Source organism: Spinacia oleracea, chromosome 5 (assembly GCF_020520425.1).
Source record: "Spinacia oleracea cultivar Varoflay chromosome 5, BTI_SOV_V1, whole genome shotgun sequence".
In the NCBI taxonomy this organism is placed as follows: domain Eukaryota; kingdom Viridiplantae; phylum Streptophyta; class Magnoliopsida; order Caryophyllales; family Amaranthaceae; genus Spinacia; species Spinacia oleracea.
Genome location: NC_079491.1, coordinates 6,866,326 through 6,890,120, shown reverse-complemented (window position 1 = coordinate 6,890,120; position 23,795 = coordinate 6,866,326). Strand labels below are relative to the sequence as shown.

At 34.5% G+C, this 23,795-nt stretch overlaps 2 protein-coding genes and 1 long non-coding RNA gene across 4 annotated transcripts; all 3 read left to right on the top strand.

The window, feature by feature from the left end:
• The first annotated feature begins 2,760 nt into the window (after positions 1-2,760).
• Positions 2,761-8,151, top strand: LOC110789466 (GDSL esterase/lipase At5g62930). Its single transcript, XM_021994132.2, has 6 exons — positions 2,761-2,992; positions 3,102-3,179; positions 5,003-5,146; positions 5,683-5,759; positions 7,444-7,608; positions 7,709-8,151. Exons 1-6 carry the CDS (start codon positions 2,885-2,887, stop codon positions 7,875-7,877), a joined length of 741 nt encoding a protein of 246 aa, XP_021849824.1. The 5' UTR covers positions 2,761-2,884; the 3' UTR covers positions 7,878-8,151.
• A 945-nt stretch (positions 8,152-9,096) lies between these two features.
• On the top strand, positions 9,097-13,922 carry LOC110789435 (26S proteasome regulatory subunit 7-like). 2 transcript variants are annotated; one of them, XM_056828865.1, is made up of 11 exons: positions 9,097-9,402; positions 9,837-9,937; positions 10,071-10,152; positions 10,427-10,512; positions 10,932-11,006; positions 11,137-11,204; positions 12,084-12,228; positions 12,339-12,557; positions 12,707-12,888; positions 13,345-13,520; positions 13,606-13,922. In XM_056828865.1, the coding sequence occupies exons 2-11, from the start codon at positions 9,857-9,859 to the stop codon at positions 13,761-13,763; spliced, it is 1,272 nt and encodes a 423-aa protein (XP_056684843.1). In that variant the 5' UTR covers positions 9,097-9,402; positions 9,837-9,856; the 3' UTR covers positions 13,764-13,922. The 2 variants fall into 2 exon arrangements, with proteins under 2 accessions (XP_056684843.1, XP_056684844.1); XM_056828866.1 differs by lacking the exons at positions 9,837-9,937; positions 10,071-10,152 and having other exon boundaries at positions 9,098-9,402.
• Positions 13,923-15,614: 1,692 nt separating this feature from the next.
• LOC110785270 (uncharacterized) lies at positions 15,615-17,269 on the top strand. Its single transcript, XR_008921293.1, has 3 exons — positions 15,615-15,818; positions 15,949-16,084; positions 16,831-17,269. It is a non-coding gene; the product is annotated as an uncharacterized lncRNA (long non-coding RNA).
• The last annotated feature ends 6,526 nt before the right edge of the window (positions 17,270-23,795 follow it).

Here is a 23,795-nt window from a genome sequence, read left to right as displayed (position 1 = left end):
CATGACCCAAGCCCACGTGTCGAGCTGTAATGAGCCTCATGCCTAATCTTTATTTCACTACAATTAACGTGCTTTGTTGTGTAGTACAATAGCACCATGCCCAATCATACTTTTCCCAAAAAGTGTTGTCTGAACCGAGCCCATAGTCCACGACTTATTGCCGTGCCGGGATGTACTTTTTCTGTGTCCGTGTCGTGTTATGCTTTTTTCGTGTAGGACTGCGCCGACTTGATTAGATAAGCCAAGTCCCATTTCTTGGAAACCTCATCCATGAATCATAAACTTGAAGTTTGATGGGCCGCCAACTAAAAATATGGGTTCAATAGCAAAAGAAACTATAACTCTCTTGAATGATCTAGGTCCATCTGGAGGTGATCATGGGCCGGGTGGAGTTTGACCTTTGGCCAAATAAGTTTTATCTCCAAATCTGCTAAAAGTGGATATAGTTGGTGCGGGTTCTGGGTCGATTCGGGTATAATCCTAAAATAAAAAAAATAAAAAAAGAAAAAGAATTGGATCTTCAAATGATGCCCAATGCCTGGAATATAATCAATTATTCCCAAATTTCTGGTCAAGGTAGACCCAAAACAACCAATACTTAGTACTAAGAGCAACATCAGCGCCAAGTCTTAAGACTTGAATTTTGCTGACATGGCATATGATTCACCTAGTTTTAAGATCAAACATTTCAATTTGTAGCATTGAAGTGGGTTCGTCTTAACAAAGTCTTAAATCGAATCTTGTAAAACTAAGACTCAATATGTGAGTTAAATTAAAAAAATAAATTAAAATGTTATATTATTTGAGATGTTTTAAATGAGTTGAGGGGTGAAGAACTGAATTTGATTGAGTCTGAAGAAGTCTTAACAAAGTTTAATTAATTAAACTAGTGTGTAGCCCGGGCGTTGCCCCGGTTTATTACTTTTATTTGAGTTTATTTATTTTGTAAATATGTGCACATATAGATGGAGTCGTCGTCGACATCAAATGACATCAAATTACGGTGGTGACACAAGATTAGTGCAGTGGCCGATCAACAAACTTCCCAACTATGAAATCCCACATTCGGAAATCAAAACAAAGTTAGATACTTTTCTTCATAATTAGTTGATTTATTGCACCATTTTTTTTTTTGAGCCTTAAGCTAGAAAAATAATAACTCTACATTTATAAATTAAGTAATCATTTTCTTTTTTCCTTTTTTCTTTGCATTCACTTTTATTTAATGTATTATTTAACGTCAAAAGAATATATATGTTAATATAGAAAGATATAACATAAGTTGTGGTTGGCTAAGATGGTAGGAAGTGTAACTTTCAACAAAGAGGTCTGGTGTTCGATCCTTGTTACAAAAGTTTAATTAATTAAATATTAGTGGAAATCTGACATGACATATGAGAAAAGTCTTAAGATAAGACCCCTTGATGTTGCTCTAATTTTTTTTTTCTTCGGTTTATCTATAATATCCTAACCTTTTTCGTGTTTATCTTGCCTTCAAAATATGATATTTACTTATTTAATCAACTTGTTTGTTTGTGTGGACAATCCTCGTTGAAAAAATAGAGAAAATATTACCAACTAATACTTCGACTACTCATTTTATTATCATTCCATCAATTTTAGAATGAAAACCCACCAAAAGTTTATATCTATACTAATATATTAAAAGACGTTGGAAAACGTCTATTTGCCACGTACTCCCTCCGTCCCGGAATACTCGACCCGGTTTGACCGGCACAGAGTTTAAGGGTCTTGAATTGACTTATTTAATTTAATAAGTAGTAGTTGATAGTGGGGTATTATTTTAATGTAGTTAGTGGGAAATGTGTAAATGGGTGGGGTGGGGGAGAGTAGGGGTTGAATTTTTAATTATTTTTTGTATGGAGTAGGGGGTAGGTGGGTTAATAGGGGTGGAGTGAGAAATAATATAATATTTGTTAGAATATTTCCATTTTTAGAAACAGATCAAGTATTAAGGGACGGCCCGATAAGGAAAACAGGTCAAGTATTCCGGGACGGAGGGAGTATTACTCTTCTCTTTGCGCCACATCATTCACTCACAAAATGATATGTCATATCATGGACAACCAAAAATCAATACATACAATGAGGTTCGAATTTCGGACCTCAAGTGTGGATGATAACTCTCATTACCATCTTAACCAACCACCAATTGTGGTATATATCTTCACATTAATTTATAAATAAATGTTAACATGAAGTCTAAAATAATAAATTTTTATGTGACTTTTAATTTTCTATTGACTATTTGGAAAAAAAAAAATTAGGACAACCATGAATAAACATGATATCATAATTGTCATCAACATCAACTACAGAAATGCCTTGCATAGCTGCATATATCTAATTTGATTTTTATTAATTAGAATCACTTAGTTCCACTAGAAAAAGAAATTATACAAATTGTAAGATGGTGTACGTAATTGAAAATATATTTCCCACGATAAACGACATAGTGTGTGTAGTAGACAAAAATGATGGATGTTTTCCATTTTATAGTGTACATGTATTTTATCAAATATTGAGCTCAAAAATAAATCTAAAAATTCAAGTGTTCAATTTAACATTCGGGGCATCGCCCGAGCTACACACTAATTTTGTACTTATTTCCCGAATGAACCCGTGTTTGATAATAAAACTTACTCAATATTTAACTTTTTGACTATTATCGGAAGCTAAGCTAATTCAAAACGACTTAAGATTGGATTTTTAAAAGGGGCTAATAGAAATAGGTCAAAAAATAAAATAAAATTCGGGTTCGATCACATCCCAATTTGTTCCTCAATTTTATCGACACAGTTCCAACAAACTTTCACTGGTTCTTCACTTCTTTGCCCATATCTCTGAATCACAGTGGCTCAAGATGAAAGGCATAAGGCCACAAATCATACTATTTGGGGACTCCATCACACAACAATCCTTCAGCCCTAGTGGTTGGGGCTCTGCTCTTGCTGACAATTTCTCTCGCAAGGTTCCACCATTTCCTCTTCTCACTACATTTCCCTGATTTCTGATTGATTTGTTTTCCAACATTTTGCTTTACATTGTAGATTTCCTCAATTTTATTGAACATTTTGCAGGCTGATATACTGAATCGAGGTTATGGTGGGTACAACACCAGATGGGCATTGTTTCTCTTGCATCATATTTTCCCTCTTGTATGTTTTTTCCACTTGTTTCAACTCTTATAAGTTAAAACCTAGATCAAATGTGTGTATTTTATTTTAGTTTATTTCTAGTGCACATATTTCTTTGAATTCCCAAATAAAACCAAGAAAAGGGGAAAAATGAGTGATTTGTGATGGTGGAAGTTGCTGATGGAAGATGATGAGATTTAAAAATAGTGGTTGTTATATCCAATCATATTGTGTTTTTCATGGGACCTTAATCGGTTGTGCCAAACATTGGTGTTAGACAATTGTAGTTATATGTGAAATTTAAGATTGTGTTTTAGAAAATTGAAATTTTCTACAAGATGTGAACTTTGATTGGATTTGTGGAGGGAAATGATTTTTAGACTTAGATGAGATGATTAAACTTAGCTATTTTTGATTATTCCGATGATTTTTCTTTTTGTTCAAGGGTTTTGGTCTAATTGAATTAGGTGTCGATAGCACTGACTTCCTGGTTGCCAAAGCTTCTTGGATGTGGGTAATTTGGAATTAGAAGCGGTGGTGCGTATTTGGGATTGGAGTCATCAATATGGGTAATATGAGAATTTTCCACTGGAGTTCATGAGGAAATGTCTGTTGATCTTACTTGTGGACTGAGATAAGTGAAATTGATAAGAGGGGTGATTTTTTGGGAATATGACAGTTCCTAAAGTAGGAGCTAATTGGTGAGAATTTGGAATTATTTATTTGAACGTGAGCGATAATGAGGCAGATTGTTTCTCTGTTTCTGAAGCACACATCTTATTGAGTCTCCAGTGCAAATTATAGGATAATGAACTATTCACCATAACCTGCTGATAATCCCTGTTTCAAACTGTGTAAGTGTATGTTACTTGGACTAGGACTTTAGCTATTAGTGGTGGACATGTATTTGTTGAGATGAAAAAATGTATTTTTGTTTGTTGACTTGTTCAAGGGTGTTGGTCTAGTGTCAGTACTCAGTAGCATCAATTTCTAGGTTGCCAAACCCTCTCGGGTGTTGAAAATTTTGAATTAGAATGAATGGTGCGTGTTTGGGTTGGAATCATTAATACGGGGAATATGAGAATTTCCATTGCTGTTCATAAGGAAAAGTCTTTTGATCAGTATCATACTTGTGTACTGGGGAAGTAAGATTGATAAGATGTGGTTTTGGGGAAGTTGATAATTCCTAAAGTTCGAGCTAATTTGTGAGAATTTGGAACTATTTCCTTGAATACGAGTTGTATACTTATATGGATAACAAGGCCAGATTTTTTCGCTGTTTTGGAAGCACACATGTTATCGGGGCTAAGTTTTTTTGGCTTCTATGGCTTCACATTTCACTAGTGCAAATTATTGGATAAGTAACCTATAATCTGCTGACAATCCCTTTTCAAACTGTGTAAGGCTATATTACTTGGACTAGGATAGAACTTGGCTACTAGTTGTAGACATATTTTTGTTGAGATGGCAGACTACTGTGTTAATAATTTTTGCATGTCTTTGACCCAAAGTAAAGTCTTAGGTGTTCATTTCGGAGTGTAAAGAACTATCACGGGTATTTGAGAATTGAGATGAGATGAATTACCTGAGTAATGTGGGTGACTGGGTGAGTTTGGTATTAGTTCATCATAAGCTGAGGTTGAGGAAGGGGTGGGGTGGGGGGGGGGGGGGGGGGGTTATGCAATGCTTCCCTTGTCATAGGTTGATAACATGGAACTTGAACTCCAGTCTTAAGCTGGAGGCTTGTGCTCTCTGACATCTATGTGAATGATCTTTTACTGGTTTCCTGTCTACACACTGACCATAATATTATTTTTATCTTTTGTCCTCCACCGTAATTCCAGCTGGGCTTGGCTAATCCTCCTGTTGCGGCCACCATTTTTTTTGGAGCTAATGACGCGGCTTTGCTTGGGAGGAATAGTGAACGGCAACATGTTCCTATTGAGGAATACAAAGAGAACCTTAGAAAGATTGTTCTGCACTTGAAGGTTATCCTTTCTCCTGTCTTTGTGAACTTATTAGTGTTAATACTTTGTTGCAACTTGCAAGTCAGTAGTCTCATTTTCCAGTTCAGGATGTCTCTAAACAATAGTCTTGTCCACTTATAATATTTACTTTCTCATTTGATTTATCTGGAAATGCTGAAATTTGCATACATACTTTTGTTCTAATTCGAGTCAATTGATTTGAGTGAAAGAGATAGTATCAGTGCCAGTAGAAACGTATCCCTGCGTCTAAGAATTTTCAGATTCTGGTTTTACAGTCAAAACAGGCTAATCAGTGCTTGTTATTTCACGCTTTGTGAGTATGAACACTAAAATTGTTTTTTAGGTCGTTTTTCTAAAGTTCTGTAAAAGTTGTTCCTTCTTCATATTCAGACTTATTGGAAGTTTGGAACTTGTACTGGACCCGTTGTTTTCATGCTACATATTTTACCCTCAAGTATATTCTTTGATGGTTCGACTTGTATCTATGATCATCACTTTCTGCTTGTATATAAATCACTTGTCCCTATAAATTGCAGAGATGCTCCCCCACCATGTTAGTGGTGCTTATATCTCCCCCACCTATTGACGAGCAAGGCCGCATGGAATATGCACAGTAAGTCTACTCTTCTTATACATGTGACATGTCCGTGGTCTTTTGTAAAATACACTTGTGTCGTTCTTTGTAAAGCTTTTCAGGTGGACCTTGTTTGGCGAGATAACAGAAGGTATACATTAAACGGACTAGCCATGGTTCATGAATGCTGACATTTTAGTTAGCAGAATGGTAGTTTTGGATTAATTATCAGATGTAGGGGCATTCCTTTATGTACATATATAGATAGCTTTCTGGTGCAATTTTGGTGAAAGAGGTTTTAGTTGGCCTAGTGGATATTAGTTTCTAGAAGAAGAAAAAATCTCAGAGGTCTACTGCAATAAATCATGTTCTGAGACTTCTTTCAAAGGTCTATGTGATATAGTCATAACTCGTGATACATGATGTGGATTGTTAGATTAGCATATAAAACTTTAACGTAATGTGTCTTCTATCATGGTTTAACAGTCTAGATCATAGGGTCAAGGTTGAAGAACGGAAATCTAAAACGCTTCACTTTTCAGTTTTAAGGTAAAATTGACAAAAGGATAAAATTGAGATGTTAGCTTTTATTTTAGAGGGTAACTGGGGAAAGTGAGCTAAATGGTTGTTACCTTGTCTGTGGGTACTGGTGGTTTCTTAGGGGGGATTCGCCAATGACGGCTTTCGAGGCTGTAAATTTACCCAAAACTCCAAATTTATTGTCCTATGTCAAAGTGTAGGCTATACTTATTTTTGGGAAACTCAAGTACGTCGTTTTAAAGTCTTAAAAAGAATATGTAAGAGAGTCTTCCCAATATCTACCTATCATCAAAGATTGTTCTTAGTCGATATTTCCCTTTGGTGAATGTATGACACTAGATCCAAAGTTACTCCTTCAAATCCGTTTGAAGGTTTCCCTTACAAGTTTTCATTAAGAGAGAAAATCGTGATGGAAATTGGATTGTGCCTTTGGGTTTTTCAATGGCCATTGAGATTTGAGACCTATCATATGACCGAACCTCAAATTATTTTCATGTTATGGTGCTTTGGCCTTTTCTTTTTGACTGCTAAGAATTGTAGAGAGTTCTCCATGACTCCAATATAAGTTTCGATGTTGTGTGAAGTCCATTTTCTTTCATGTTTGTAAATGATGTTGGATTGAAAAGCGCCACTTCAGATCCATACTGAAGAATACTTTTGACACCCTTGAGAAATCGAGATTCTTTCGTGATTTGTATAAAATTTTGATGAGTGTAAAGCTGAGATTTTCTTGGTTCGAAGTACACCAGACTCATTAAAGACTGGAAACCCTCCCTTTTTCCCCCCTAATGAAGGCCATTAGTTTTATTTGGGAGTTAACTTATGTTGGCCCCTGGGAAATCTCTGAAAGAGTTGTAAGAAAAATTTCCTCAACACATTTTGTATTTATAGTGGTAGACATTTGGACAGTTGGTGAAAATGGCTTTCATAATCAATATTGTGGCAAATTTTGAAAAAGGAAGAATTTTGTATTTTCTGATGCATACCAGGACCAATAGTGACACCATAACTGTAATTACTTTCCTGTGGCGAAGGCTAACAATTTATCTGCATTCGTTTATTGCTTTGTTTCCTCTGCTCGACATTCAGTTTTTTTGATACGTTTATTATCCTCCCTAAATAGTGTGAATGTGTAAGCGAGTACTTGAGGAGCTCAAAGTTGCATTTTCTACTTTTCTGCTAGGTCAGTGTATGGTGAAAAGGCAATGAAGCTTCCAGAACGAACAAATGAAACGACAGGGGAATATGCAAATCAGTGTGTTTCATTAGCAGAGGAATTGGGTATTCCCTCCATTAATCTATGGTCTAAGATGCAAGAAAATGAGGGCTGGCAAAGAAAATACTTAAGGTCTGCTTTTTATTTATTTAGAGAATCACTGTTGCTTTCTCTTCCTTGTTGGGTTAACATCTGAACTTTTTTTGATCTTCGGAATTTCTGCCATTGACAGTGATGGGTTGCACCTGACATCCGAAGGAAATGCAGTTGTGCACAAAGAGGTGGTTCAAGTCTTTAACCAAGCTGGTCTTTCTGCTCCAAGTATGCCTAATGATTTCCCTCATCACTCAGAAATCGATCCAAACAACCCCGAGAAAGCTTTCACCATACAATGTACATAATGGTATTCAATTCGTTCATTTGCTGCAAAACTTTGAATCCTTTTTTTTTCTTTCTTAGAACTTGTGGGTGTATAGTGTATCCACTCTGCTATTATCTTTTGATTGATTCATTGTAAAGGTGTTCGGATTTTGTGGTTTTTCATGGCTAAATTCTTTGTACATGCCATTTTTAGGTTCGGTTCTGTTACTATAACTTCAGACCGCGAAGTGGTAGAATACACATACAGTTATCATTTTGATCTGATAGTAAATAGCATGTGTCCCAATTTGTTCATGTATTCCTACTTATGAAAAGCGCCTTGAAAGAGTATCATCTTCTGGGTTCCTACTTCACTTGTGTGTATTCTATAGTCCTTGCTTACTTTAGTTTCTTCCCTAAACATATATAATTTGAATTCAACGAGTCTTATCTGAACTTATTTTACCTTAATTAATTGACCTTTGTTTTATCTAATTATTTGATTTATAACTTATTTTACCTTAATTAATTGACCTTTGTTTTATCTAATTATTTGATTTATTTCCCCTCTCTTGACGAGCACATTTGTTTAGACTTCAAGGCTAACCTAGAGTCGTCAAATGTGCCAAGAGAAGAAATTATGATTTTAGTAACAACCCGATAATGTTTCTAATTTGGATCTGAATTGACCTTACTCAATATGAACCCGACCCGATATGATATGTACTTGTTATAACTCGCTAAAACTGTTTACAACATGTCGTGTTCCAACCCGAACCGACTTGACCTGACCAAATATGAATCCGATCCGATATGACTCGAACCTATTACAACCCGACTAAACTTGTTTACAACCCAACCTGACCTGACACGATTGTTCCCTGACCCGAATGAACCCGACCGGATATTAACCAGGTCCGATATGAACACGTGTCCACTATCCGGAATCATTTCGTTAATTTTTCAACCCGACCTGATAGCCAAATAAACTCGTTTCAACCCGGACCTGATAGTCCGAATTGACACCCTGCTTAATTAATCCACTGGAATCACCACGTCATTTATAGTATCGCCCAGCCCAATAGTAAATTGTCACATAAGTTAGGAATTACTCCTTACAACATACCTACAATCCTTTATATTTATGGTACCCGTACGGGATTCCAACCCGGATATATTGATAGTACTATATTTAGTTTAACTCGTTTAGTTAAGGAACTACTCCGTATTAAGGAAGTTTATAAGGTGACATTGAAGACTTGAGGTCTTAGATTTATTCCGTTTAAATCATTTGCCTTTTAAGCCTCTCTTCTTAATTCTTACCCCGGGAATAAAAACTTATTCTATATCGTGAAAACAATCAAGAAAACCCATAGAAAAAGTTAGTTAAGATTGAAATCTTTACCCCCTGTTTAAAACCTACCATTTCCTAATTGAGTCAACTTAACATCGTCACCCATTTCAGTTCAGTACGTTGTAATTCTGTTAAATACTTCATTTTCAAGAAACCCAAACAGACTTTGATCAAACTTCAGAGTTTCAGCTCATTCTTTTTTGCATTCATCGGTTAGTTTTTCGATTTCTTGCTTCAAATTCAATCATACAATTCCATAAAGTTTAAACCCATGAATTATTTAATTTATTTAATTTGCATGCAAGATTAATTCATAGTTCTTGGTTATTGAATTCCGTGTTTGAGTTGTAATTACTAATTACTGTTATACTTCTAGGTTAATATTAATGATTTTAAGAAAAATTAATTAATCTATGATTTCTCAATCATTTGGGCACGTAATCTTGGATTCTTGGGTGTTAACTTGGTTTTAATTGTGATTTTTTTGGAGAAAAACTTACATTTCTGTTGAACTTTCTGTTAATTCTAAGTTATTATCATGTAAAATTGTACTCCAAAAAGGGTATAATCACGTATTAAAACGATCAAATTTCCACCTAATCTGTTTTGATCAGAGATTAATGAGTCAAATTACTTGTTTCTGAAGAAAACAACCCAGATACAAAAATGGGAACAGAACATGAAGATGACGAGGACAAGAAAGTGACACCACTGGACGAGTTCGACATTGAATTTTTGAAAACCTATGTGAGATAAACATCTCCTTCCTCATTTCAATTAAGTAGGTTTTAATTAAGTAAAGATTAAGAGGGGAAAAAGTTATGTTAATTTAATTTTGATGATAATTTTTTCTGAGACTTGAGTTTGATGATATATGCAGAACAGTTCTGCTTACTCAACCAGCATTGATAATTTGGAAAAGGAAATAAGGGAAATTGTTCAGAGAGTTGCCGATTTACGCGGTACATAATAATTCAATTGTAATGTTAATTAATTATCAAGTCAGTAAGTTGTTATTATAGTCTGTAATTGCATTGTATCATCTCCAAAGATTTTATGAAACAACTGTATGAATTTTGTCAGTTAGTAGTTAATTCTAGTTATGTTGTAGTATTATCGAAGTTGTTATCACATTTTTCAAGGTATTTTATGGAAAAAAGTCTGGATTTTTCTTCTTCTTGTTTTAAATTTCTGGGTTGAACTAATTAATTAATCATCTTGTTAATTGTATGACAGGAATCGAGGAATCTGATACAGGATTGGCAACTCCTGACAAATGGGATCTCAAATCTGATAGGCAAATGTGGGAAAGATCTCTTATGGTAATAATAATAATAACTGTTTTTATTACTAATCTCTGTTTCATTACATTAATTTACATATTAGTCTCAAAATTTGTTAATAGTGTTGGGACTGATAATGTCCATTTCCAATGGAGTCAAAGATTCATTTGTTCTTTTGGCCATGGGATGTAATGGATTAAATCAAAATGGCTCTTATAACCTCTTCGCTTCCTTTCCATGAAGTAGAAGATGGTTGTTCGGTTGTCGTCCCGTTATCGCTTTTGGGTCAATTGGAAACAACCTCTCTGCAATTGCAGGGGTAAGGTTGCGTACGTCCGACCCCCTTACCCCGCTTCTTGCGGGAGCTTCTTTGAGGCAATGGGGTAATGACAATGAGTGTTGGGACTGATACTGATACTGATACTGATACTGATACTGATACTGATACTGATGTACAGGTTGCGAGATGCACCAGCATAATCAACCCTAACACTCCAGAAGCTAAATATGCAGTTAATTTTGTGGGGAGATTGGTATAGTATCTGGTGTTCCTCTTTGATTTTTTGCATCATTAAATGTGTAGAAAATGTAATTAAACATACAGTTTTTTCGATCTATCAGTATTTTCATTCAATAAACTTAATCGATCTATTACTGTTTCAGCGTAAGATGATCGTTAAGCTGGATGGTAGAGTTTCTCCAACTGATATAGAAGAAGGCATGCGTGTTGGGTATGTTAATTAATTCCTTAATTAATTGATCCATATTTTTACTGATTATTACTAATTAAAAATACTATTTGTCTGTTACTTCAATTCCCTGATCTTAACATGCAGAATCATTGTATTCATCTATTTCCTAACTTCACCAATCACCACTAAGTGAATATCATCCTAAATTCTTTTTAGTTTCCGTCTCGTCTCTGATAATCAGTAAAGATCTAGCTTTTGCCATAACAACTTTTATTTAGATTATCTAATTGTGTCACCTTACTTTAGACCTGATGAACATGAGCCCGGCCCGAAATTTGGCGGGTTTGGGCAGAATTTTTAGGCCCGATTTTCGGGCCTGGCCCGAAACTTTTAGAAATTTAACGGGTTTTGGACAATGTAAAACTACACTCAAAGTTTCAATTTTAGGCCCGGCCCGAAAACCTGACATTTTAGGCCCGAAATAACGGGTTTGGGCACCACAAAACCGGTCCGAATTTTGCCCCGGCTCGACACGCGAGCTGATTTTTTTTGCCCCGGCAGAAATTTGGCTGGTTTGGGCAGAATTTTTAGGCCCGTTTTTTATAAAATATCGGGTTTGGGGCATCGTAAAACTATACTTTTAGTTATATATTTGACCTGCACCGTAAGTGGCCCGAAAGACCGACATTTTAGGCCCGAAATAGCGGTTTTGGGCACCAAAAATCTAAACCAGATTTTGGCCAGGCCCGACATACGAGCTGATTTTTATGCCTTGGCCCGGCCCGAACCCGGCATGACATGTATTTTTTTTGATCAGGTCTACCTTACTTGAATGCTCCTTAATTCACTCAGTGTCAGAAATTAACTCTGAAACAAAAGTAGCTACTGGTAAATTAGGTGTACTTTTATTTTGAACAGGGTTGATCGGATCACGTGGCAGATACGTATGCCCTTACCTCCAAGACATCATCGCGATGCTTCTAAGAGTATAATCGAGGAGAAGCCTGATATAACGTATAACGATATTGGTGGATGCAAAGAACAGATTCAACAGATCCGAGAAGTTAGTCATCTTTCTATATTTCTTTCAAGTTTCCTTTACTTTCAGCATTTATAGTTTTCTGATTCAGTAATTGTACAGCATTACCATATTATGTTTCTCTTAATTTGCAGATTGTTGAATTACCTATGGTTGCGCCAGAGAAATTTGTAAGGCTAGGTATCGAACCACCAAAGGGAGTACTGTTGTATGGTCCACCCGGTACAGGAAAAACACTGGTAGCCAAAGCCGTGGCTAACAGAACTGATGCCTGTTTTATTCGTGTCAATGGAACTGAGCTCGTTCGTAAGTCTCCTGGTCAAGGTGCTGTTATGGTTCGTCAACTATTCAAGGTATAGTATACAATACTGTTAAGTACTTAATTGAGTGTTACATCAATTAATTGCTAAGTTTTATATATATATATATATATATATATATATATATATATATATATATATATATATATCATATATGTATGGTATGGTATGGTACGGTGCAGGAGGCTAGGTCAAAAAAGGGGTGCATTATATTCTTTGATGAAGTAGATGCGATAGGAGGTGCACGTTATTTTGATGGTGCTGGTGGTGACTATGAGGTACAACGTACTATGCTTGAAATCGTAAATCAGCTTGATGGATTTGATGCTCGTGGAAACGTCAAAGTTCTTATGGCCACTAACAGGTTTAAATATGTTTTCTCCTAATAATGCTATTTCTACACCAAGGCGCGCTAGCTCTGTTTGGTTTGGTGTAAAACGTTTTCAGTGGAAAATATTTTTCAAGGAAAAACACAATTCCAAACTAGTTTTGCTTTGTTTGATTCCTTAAAATAAAATAGGAGGAGATAGTGAAGATTTAGGGGAAGAAGGGAGAGGGGAGGTAAGGAGAAAATGTAGAAATGATTTCACTCCTTTTTAAAGGGAAAAGGATTTTCCACTTTGGAGAGAGTTATGGAAAATTGTTTTCCATTCCTTGCCAAACCAAACAACGTAAAATGATTGAAAAGGGAAAAGACGACCCTACCAAACAGAGCCCAAAATTTCTCCTAAATATCCATCCTCATAATGCTATTTTCTCCTAATAATCAAAGTTGATAGATTTTGAATGATAAAGTCTTATAATGATGTTTTTGATCCAGACCTGATACTCTTGACCCTGCACTAGTGCGTCCTGGAAGAATGGACAGGAAGGTTGAGTTTGGGCTTCCAGATTTAGAGGGTAGGACTCAGATATTCAGGATTCATACCAAGAATATGAGCATTAAAAGGGGCATTCGTTTTGAACTACTTGCTCGCCTTTGTCCCAACTGTACAGGTACGTGATCGAATCAAGTTAATTAGCCCCCTTTTTCTTTAATTATTAACAGAAGCTAATTAAGGTGTTGGTTAATTTTTAACAGGTGCAGACTTAAGAAGTGTGTGCAATGAAGCTGGAATGTTCGCGATTCGTGCTCGAAGGAAAATTGTCACAGAGAAAGATTTCCTTGATGCAGTGCATAAAGTCATCAGTGGATACCACAAGTTCAGTGCAACTCCAGAGTATATGCTCTACAACTGATCCAAACACTTGCTTTTCTGACTTAATATGTAGATGAATTACTTTAAAAGTTATATTTCTAGTTTACTTGTGAGTTGTGACATGTTTGGCAATGTTGATCTTAGTGTTTGCGATTTATTTTCTGTCTAAGCAATTAATCACAAGGTAAACAGTTGTGCATTCTTATGTCAAACATTATCGCTCCTCAAAGTTAATTTCGACTTGAATACTCAATGAAGTAGTAACTATGACTTCGTAGTATCTATATCTCTATTATATAAGCCAAGAGGGGAGGGGCAATTCAGTAAAATAACTTTTCGTGTCCACTGAGTAAATTACGAAAATACCCTCACCCCCTCCCATTTCCGTGTCCACGTTGATGAGCCTCTCAGACTCTCCCCTCTCACTTTTCTCTTTCTTCACTTTTCCCTCAGACCCTCACCAAACAACAAAGCCATTTCTAGGGTTAGAGAGCCCCAATCTCATACTTTCTCTTCAGATCGGCCTCCGATATGCCTTCTTTCAATCCCCTTCATGAGTTCTGCGAGTTTTGCATAAACCACTCCTCCGTTCATCCGGTCGCTAGCGCCGCCGCCACAGCGGCTATGGAAGGAAGATCCGTCACAGTGGATGCTCTCCGGTTCGCTTGCCCGATGACGTCTCTCTAAATGTTGCCACCGCTGAAAGGTTTTCTTTTCCCCTTAGTTCAGACTAGAATTTGTCAGGCTTCAATTCGTCATTTTAGGTTTACAATTTTTGTTGGTAAATTTGTTATTTTACGTTATGTTATTGAAATTATCTTTAACCGAGCGTCATAATATTCACAACCACCATACCTCTTCCTTAGATCCGGTGCCATAGAAAGCGACAACAGTGGCGTCAAGGAGAGGAACATCAATTGGCCTCCACCGCCGGAGTTACGCGTCGCCGCCTCACACAACCCAGGTTATATTTCCCTCAATTTCTAAACCTTAACTATATTTCCTGGTAGTATAGTGGTTGATCCGGACCAACTTTTGTTTATGTTGGCGTCAATTCCCTATTTTATTTTATTTTATTTATCAAATGCGATTCATAGAAAGTTGTATGTCTCTCTCCCCCTCTTTCTATATTTCAAGTCAGTTTTGATTGGATTTGACAGGGTTGAAATTTGGGGCTTTGCACACTAGTTGAAATTTGGAACTGATAAACATCAGGATGGCTGACAAATAAGGTAACCAGGCATTCTTATAATTTTGAAATTTAATTTAGTTTAATTTATTTTAATTGGAGTATAAAATGGTAAAGATAAATATTTGTTTGTTTGATTGTAGGCTGAAAAAGAAACAGATGTAGTGCAAGAGCTCCTGCTACACCTGCATCACCAGCTCTAAGAAGTCCTTCTTCATCAAATATGACTGCTTCTCGAGAGGGTGTGCGTGCAAGAGCTGCTGCTTTGCGTCGATGAGCAGCCACCACATGTTTCAAGAGATTCCTTCCACTAACTGAAGCAGCCAAGGACAGAAGAAGAAAGTTTGATCGATTCTGTAAAAATAAAGAATTAGAAGAGTGATATGACCTGAGATATTTAGGGTTGACTGTAATTATGTCATGTTTCAATGCGATTACAGGTATGGATTTTGAATTTGAATAATAAAATATTTGGGGATGTTTTTTCTGTTTTGATAATTATTAGGATTTTTAATTGGTGTTGATCATTTAATTTTGTTTTTTATTATTTTCCGGCATGTAGTTCTTCCGGCTGTCGTGTAAGACGGCAGTATACCTTTTTCAGCCGTTAGATGAGTCGATTCTCGAACTATGATACACACGTATCTTTGTTCATTCTTTTACATTTTCTTCAACACTACCAAATACCAATGGCTGGTAGCTCTCTTGCTCTCTCTTGAACATTTTCAATTCAATTTTTAAGTTGGTTCTCAATATTTTCATCAATTTGATTTATAGCTAGCTTTTAGTTTTTGGGTACCTCTGACTTTGTTATTATTTGATTGAATTTGGCTGTAGGAGTGAGATTAGTAGCTGAACATTTTATGTCTGATGAGTTATTTGCTGGTTGGTGGTAATTGCTGAAAGGTAAGTTGACAAAATGGGTTCATATTACATATTTAATCAAATTGTTGCCAAGTTGGTTGCTGTTTTTGATTTGGGTTAAATCCTCATTATTATATCTGATCTTAGATGTAACATGTACTCTTTTATGTAGGCTGAAGTGTAGTCTTATATGCACGCAAAGGCTGAAGGTGTAACAACAATCAAAGGCTTAAGTGTTGTACCAGCAGGTCGCTTATGGCAACATCGACAACATCAAAGCTCTTCACGGAGAAGGTGTTGGACTTGAGGTAATTTTCGATTCATTATTCAATTTCCCCTAAAATTAAAAATAAAATTCTTATGTTTTCAAATATTAGCTTTTGGGGGGGAAAGTAAGGAAATTTTAGGGTTTTTAAATTCTCGGGTCCAGTCTTAGGTCTATGCTGAGATTTAGGTTCAGGAGAAGTTGGGGTGGATGGTACGGAAGGAGAGTGGTTCATTGCCCATGAGTTTAGCAGAGGCGTTGATGCGCTTCGAAGTAGCATCTCCTGTAGAGAGAAACAAAAGAGAAATAATTGATTTTTTAAAAATGGAATTAATAAATTAATATTTATGGGTTTTTAAATTCTCGGGTTCAGTCTTGGGACTAGCTTCTGGATGTTGTTGTGTGTCTTACGATGGTTTATTGTAAAGTTGTTGATCTGGACTCTGTGAAATAGGGCATGAGGATCGGATTCTTTGATCATTTTTGAACTATTTCTCGGGTTTTAATCTTTCAGAATATAGCTGATGCTTTTTGGAGCATCGGCCTTATTTGCCGTCTCTTGAATGGTGTTACATACCTGTAAAATTGAATAAGTGCTTAAATAACTTCCATTAAGAAGGAAATCTGCTACTCCTTACATTATTTTTAAAGTGTAAATGCTACTTATGTTTTTAATTTCTTAGCCGATAGTGAAGGCATATGACTCAATTATGTGCCCATTTACCTGAGGTTTGGAGTTGACTAGAGGCATCAGTTTATATCTCATATATTATGCCCCCCTTTGAACAGATTCTTCCGGAATGTCAGCTGAAGATCCTGATTGCGATGGAGATGATGACAACCATGAAAAGATCATTCATGAGGTTTAGAGCTTCCAATAATAAGTTTCTTTTGCAGTCAATCATGTAAAAAAGGAAAAAAAATAATCTCCATTGTTGGAAAAGTGAGATACAAGAATCCGGTTTCATATAATGCAGACCATTCTGTTATTAAAAAAAACACACACACCAGCCACTTGCTGACCGCATGGCCATGAAGCTAGGGAGGAAGCAAGGCTCACAGTGGTATCAATATGATGTACCAGCCAGAGGAGTCTCATAAGGATTTGTACTTATCAGAGCTACATCTGTTTTAGATGTCAATTTATCTAATTTTCATGAACATGAACCTTGATTTGCTGCTGTACTATTTTAATTTAAAAAAAACGGAAATTTCATGAAATGCCCTCGAATTTTGCCATAATTCACCAAACGCCCATCAAGTTTCAATAATTCATAAAATACCCCTCACAATTCGTACAAATACCCAACATACCCTTACTAATAACGGGCCGTTAGTCCGCCGTTAGCCAAGTTTCCAATTCACCCAAATGCCCCTATTCTGAAACTTATTTCACCAAATGCCCCTATTAGGAAACTTATTTCACCAAATTCCAAATTTAAATATAGCTATTCTGATGTTCAGACGGCTAGTTTTTGTGTTTCAAAAGTGGTTCTTGGTCATGGTTGGCTATAAAAACCCCTTTGCTGAATGGTTCTTGTATTTTAGATGTTATTTTACTTTACTTTGCTAATTTCATAAGATTTGTGTCATGAGTTTTCTTTCAAAATCATCTTCCACACCCAATCATTCCACATATATTAGGGTACCTAACAAATTTTGTTATTGTGGTAGGAATGGAGGTTGAAGTGGTGTTCCACAAGCTCTTCTGGATAGCTGCTAATGCTTTTTGGGGTAGTTTTTTGCACATCTGTTTTGATCTTGCACATATTCGTTGAGTAGAAAATAACATTAAATGTAGTTGGTGCAAAGATGTTTTGTAAGTGAAGCTAAAAACAGAAATGCTTCCCACTTTGGTATTTTGTGCAGATTATGCAACATCAATTATTTATGAAATGTGAATTTTTTTTCTCATTACTTGTGTTTACTTCATGATTACAAACAGTAAAACTACAAACATTAATATCCCCATTTGTATTACAACTTTGACTACTTTTTGTTGTTGTTTTAGCTTCTTCTTCATTTGCTTCAATTCTTCTTGCATCTTACTGTTTCGCCTGTTTTCAATACTTTCTCATTCGTCTAAGCTTCCCCCGCATTTTCCTTCGTGTTGTTGCCCCTTGTTTTTTTGCTCAGCTACTCCCTTTCACCATCTCAGATTGTTTCAAGGATCACACTTGTAGTACAACCTTTGTGGATTGAGTGTTGTATTAGAGCTTCGAATAACAAATTTCCTACCACAATAACAAAATTTGGTAGGTACTCTAATATATATGTGGACTCATTGGGTGTGGATGATGATTTTGAAAGAAAACTCATGACAAAAATCTTATGAAATTAGCAAAGCAAATCAAAATAACATCTAACTTACAAGAACCATTCAGCAAAGGGGCTTTTATAGTCGACCGTGACCAACAACTACCTTTCAAACACAAAAACTAGTCGCTGAAACATCAAAATAGCTATATTTAAGTTTGGGGCATTTGGTGAAAAAAGTTTCACAATAGGGGCATTTGGTGAAATAAGTTTCAGAATAGGGGCATTTGGGTGAATTGAAAACTTGGCTAACGGCAGACTAACGGTCCGTTATTAGTAAGGGTATGTTGGGTATTTGTACGAATTGTGAGGGGTATTTTATGAATTATTGAAACTTGATGGGCGTTTGGTGAATTATGGAAAAACTCGAGGGCATTTCATGAAATATCCGTAAAAAAAAACACATACACAACTTTAGCTGAAACAACGCTTATGTGATTGTGTGTTGTATATACTTGGTTGATCTATTTAACTGCGAATGTAGTTGCAAGGCATGCTTAAGTTCAGACACTTAAGAAGGTTTTCTAGCGTATGCACTTTTGTTGCGAATGAGAGATTAACAAAATACCAGTTGAACTTGAAGCTTGCTTATTATTTGTGGTGATTAAATGTAATAATCACAAGTTTAAGATTTATATATACTCCTGCACGCATCGCGTGCATATAAGACTATTTAATATATTAAAAGGCGTTTATAAGAACGTATATGTGTCACGTAGATCCCTCCTTATTACGCCACATCACCCCTACTAAATACTATGTCATGTAGTTGACAACCAAAAAAGCATATAGCAAGGATTGAACACTAGACCTCTTGAATTAAAAGTTACAATTCTTACCATCTTAGCTAGCCACAATGATGTTATATCTTTTTCTTTTTAAAATGAATAATAATGAATTAAAGGGAAAAAAAAACAAAAGGGAATTATTTACTTAACTTATAAATGTACAATTCTTCTCTTATCAACTTAAGCTTAAAAAATAAAAAACTTATGGTAATGGAGTGTAATTATGAGTGCAGAAGAGGGAAACATTAACAAGAGTATAATAATCAACTAATCATGAAAAAGAGAACTCGACTTTGTTTTGATTTTCGGATATGGGAAGGAAGTTTGTTGATCGGCCACTGATCTTGCATGGAAATCAGATAATAGCACCACATACGCACATATTTAAAATAAGTAAATCCCACTAAAAGTAAAACCCGGAGCAACGCCCGGGCCACAAACTAGTTAAATTATTAATCAGTGCTCAATATATCTTCTCATTGTGTTGTCGCTGATAAACATCACAAACTTTCTCATCCCATCTTAAATACTTTCTATTTATGCGCATCATATCCAAGAATATCCAAGAATATTCACAAAATATCTAGATTAATTACATAATCCAACACTCTGACCATATGAATAGAAAACATGAGTAACATTATAAAATATACGGAGGAAGCACAATATTTATTGTACACCACCTTTAAATAATAACTAGTGTGCAGCTCGGGCGATGTCCCGGTTGCTACTTTGAATAATTAAAATTCGAAATTCTTTTTCAACTCAATATTTGACTAAAATACATGTAGACCATAAAAGTGAAAAGATTCATTAAGTTCATCAATTACACATGTACATTACCTTTATAATGCCAAGTAATTTTCTTAATGTTTTAATTGTTTAATTCATGGTTTTTCTAATATTTTAATTATTATTTTTATTCCAATATAGTCCATAAGAAATAAGAGGTAACATAGAAATTTAGTTGTTTTAGACTTCATGTTAACATGTATTTATAAATTAACGTGCATTGATAAACAACAATTAGAGGTTGGTTAAGATGGTAATCAGAGTTATTCTCCAAACTTGAGGTCCTGTGTTCGAACCTTATTGTATTGATTTTAAATTGTCAACAACATCCCATAACCTTTGGTGCGTGAATGACGTGGCGTAAACAGGAGAGTACTACGTGGCACATAAACATTTTTCGCAACGCCTTTTAATATATTAGTATAGATAGATTTGTGATCTAACTAGATTATTTTCACTAATCTAAATCACCCATCTGAACTTGTATACAGTACTTATTTTAATTATAAATTGCGTTTTGATATATTTATTTGTCCTAAACTTATTTGAGTTTATTTAAAATTCCCCTCAAAGATAAAATCGATGAATAAACATTTAATTGTATTTGTACCTTTTTATTTATAACGATATATGATATGATATAAGATAACCTAGCTACACGGATTAAGAAAAATGAAAACCTAGCTAGATGAATTGAAAAAATATATTAATTAATTCAAGAATAAATTGGCACGTTTTAAATAGATGATGACTATTGAGTAGATTATCAAACCAATATTCTAAGAGTCAAGACCTATGAAGAATTGTAAATTAATTAGTAACGTAGAAATATGTAAATCCATAAGTAGTGCTTGATTAAATTAGAGTGTAATGAGACCATTAAGTTGTTTGAACATAAGACAAAGTTTGTAAATGAAATATATTAACATCTTACTTTAATTCGTAATTTTAGACATTTGTTTGTAGAAAGAATGTGTCCTATGATCTTGAGTTGTCGCCCCATTTACGTAACAACAAATGCCGGATTCTCCAACACCAAAAATGAGATTCTCTTTGTAATTTGATTTGGAGATAAATATAGTCTTTGGTTTAGAAAATTACACTTTATTATTGTAATTTAAATTAGCTTACTCCATAAGTCCATGTATTAACTTATTGATATGAATTTATGTAGGTAAGGGGAACTATGAACTTAAACCTCGGGGCAACAAAATGGAAATCATAAAATCTTAGGATATTAATGTAGAATTATGTCAAACCTCGAGCACTAAAGTGAAAAAGTTTCTTAAATTAATGGTTCCGTATCGTTTTTTTTTAATTTTATTTTTTGTTTTTGTTTTATAGAAAAATAAAAATATAAAATATGAAAATAATAAAAAGTAGTAATTTTTATAATTTTTTTTAGCTAATTTTTAAAATTAACGCGATCATGTATGTGTATGACTAATTTTAAGTTTACAAATTAACCTGAATCATATGGCTTTTAGAATCCTAAAAATCTATAACTAAAACTAGAAATGATACCGAACCATAACTAACACGTGTTTTGATGAAATGGAACCTTTCAATTGATCTTTTACTAAAATTTGCCTAATTTTACAACCTTAGACCTTTGTTCATCTTATTATTTTACAATTTGATGAAAATGGAAAGAAATCAAAATGGAGTTGAAGTTGAAGTTGAAGTTGTTATGAGGCAAAAGGAATCAGTTATTGAACTTTTAAACATTACTTATATTGATATTTATTTCACATTTTCACCTCTTTATTGTGGTACATTCATATTTATTTATGTGCTATCTATATTATTTCCATTGCCTACCTTTAAATGAGAGTTTTCTAAAGTGCCACTAAATGCATAGCCAAAAGTTAAAATGTTATTCTATGAGAATATATGTTAGGGAAATTTGTTAAAAAAGACCTTTTATAACCCAAATTTTGCGAGAAAGGACCTTATATAAGTTTTTTTGCGAAAACACACCTTAATGTAAATTTTTTTGCGAGAAAGGACCTTATATAATTTTTTTTTTGTGAAATCACACCTTAATGTAATTTTTTTTTGCGAAAGACAACCAAAAGAAAATTTCCGACATTGACTGAGCTTTTTCGGCCATTGACTTGCACGTAAGAAGCACATGTGACTTTATTTTGCTAATCACACCCAATTTTCCTCCAAAATTCAAGCTTTTAAAACCTAAAGTTGAAAAAAAAAATCGAAATAAAATCAAGTTTGAAAATTCAAGACTCGGGAAAATCAATGTCTTTAGCCAACGTAAGCCACACGTGCTGCTCACGTGCAAGTCAATGGCCGGAAAAGCTCAGTCAATGCCGGAAACTTCCCTTAGGTCCTTTCCCGCAAAAAAAAAACTTTAAGGTGTGTTTTCACAAAAAAAATTATATAAGGTCCTTTTTCGCAAAATTTGAGTTATAAAAGGTCCTTTTTGACAAATTTGCCTATATGTTATAATGTTTTTGTCTTACGTAAAATAAACTTCAATTATTTGGGTAAAAGCTGAAATGCCATAAGAATTTCCTCCCAACTCCATGCTTGTGTTTTGTGCCACCAACTCAAAGTCTCAAATAATGACTTTTGCTTCTGTAATTGAAAACAATTAGTCTCGAAACCTATCACCGTCTGCCAGATCATATTGCTAAATAATCTACGTACTAGTTGGCTAGGAGATTGATGAATTTAATTAATCTGTATTTCTGTAGTATATTCTCACAAAGTCACAAGAATTTGTAAACTAAAATCGATATAAAGAAACTACTGAGTATAATTTCATTTGGTTCTTTTCATTGAGAAGCAAAATGAATTTAGTGCATTGCAAATTTGCAATTGTATTCATGTTATGTAACAAAAAGATTGGTCTGGAAATTCGGTTTTAACCAAGCACATATTTTGTTCACCTTATTTCCACCGATTTGAGAAAAAAATAAGTTTAGTTAAGTTTAGATAAGTTCAGGAAAAATAAAAGTTGACCAAATATAATTTATAACTAAAATAAGTTTTGATAAGTTCTAATAAGTTCAGTTAAGTTCAATTCAGATAAGTTCAGGAAAAATAAGTGAAAATCAGTTGAATAATGTACGTAGTAATAAATTAAGTCAAAGTCTTCTTGTTGACCATATCTTCCATTATTGTGCTAAAAAATTACTACCTCCGTTTCAGAAAGTTCTTTACGCTTTGAAAAATGTGTCCAAAGTATAAAAACTTTGACCGTAAATTATCACCATTATATACATTAAAACGTTACATGTAAGATCTTGTTATATTGGTCTCGGGATGTATTTTTAGAACATCAATTTTTTATAAATTTTTCACATACGAAATGGGATATATTAGTAGTTAAATATTGCATTGGAGTCCGTGCAAATAGTAACTGTAAAGATCTTTTTGAAACGGAGGTAGTAGTGTTTATAACAACAGAAACTCTATTAAACCATTTATTAAGTTGTAAGAAAGTAACTAATTGTTCAATTTAACTTTTAATATATAAATAATTCTTCTTCATTTTCATTTCTTACACATAGTTACACACACAAACAAAGATGGAAGCAAATCAAAATTGAGAAAGTGATTAAGAAATTCCTAATCTCTCAAAGTCATCACACATGATATCATTAAGATTTTCGACCCGTTGGATAGACTAGAGATCAACGGCCACTATTTTTCAAACTCGATAAATAAATAAATAAATAAATAAATACCTCTATATATCTATTGTAGTTATGTGACACCTTTTTATATTAGTATCGATATATATTTTCTAAATATCAATTTTTTTTATAATATTTATTTATAAATCATTCGAGATAGTGAGAGTCTAAGTATGTGTTGGAAAGCATAAACCAACCA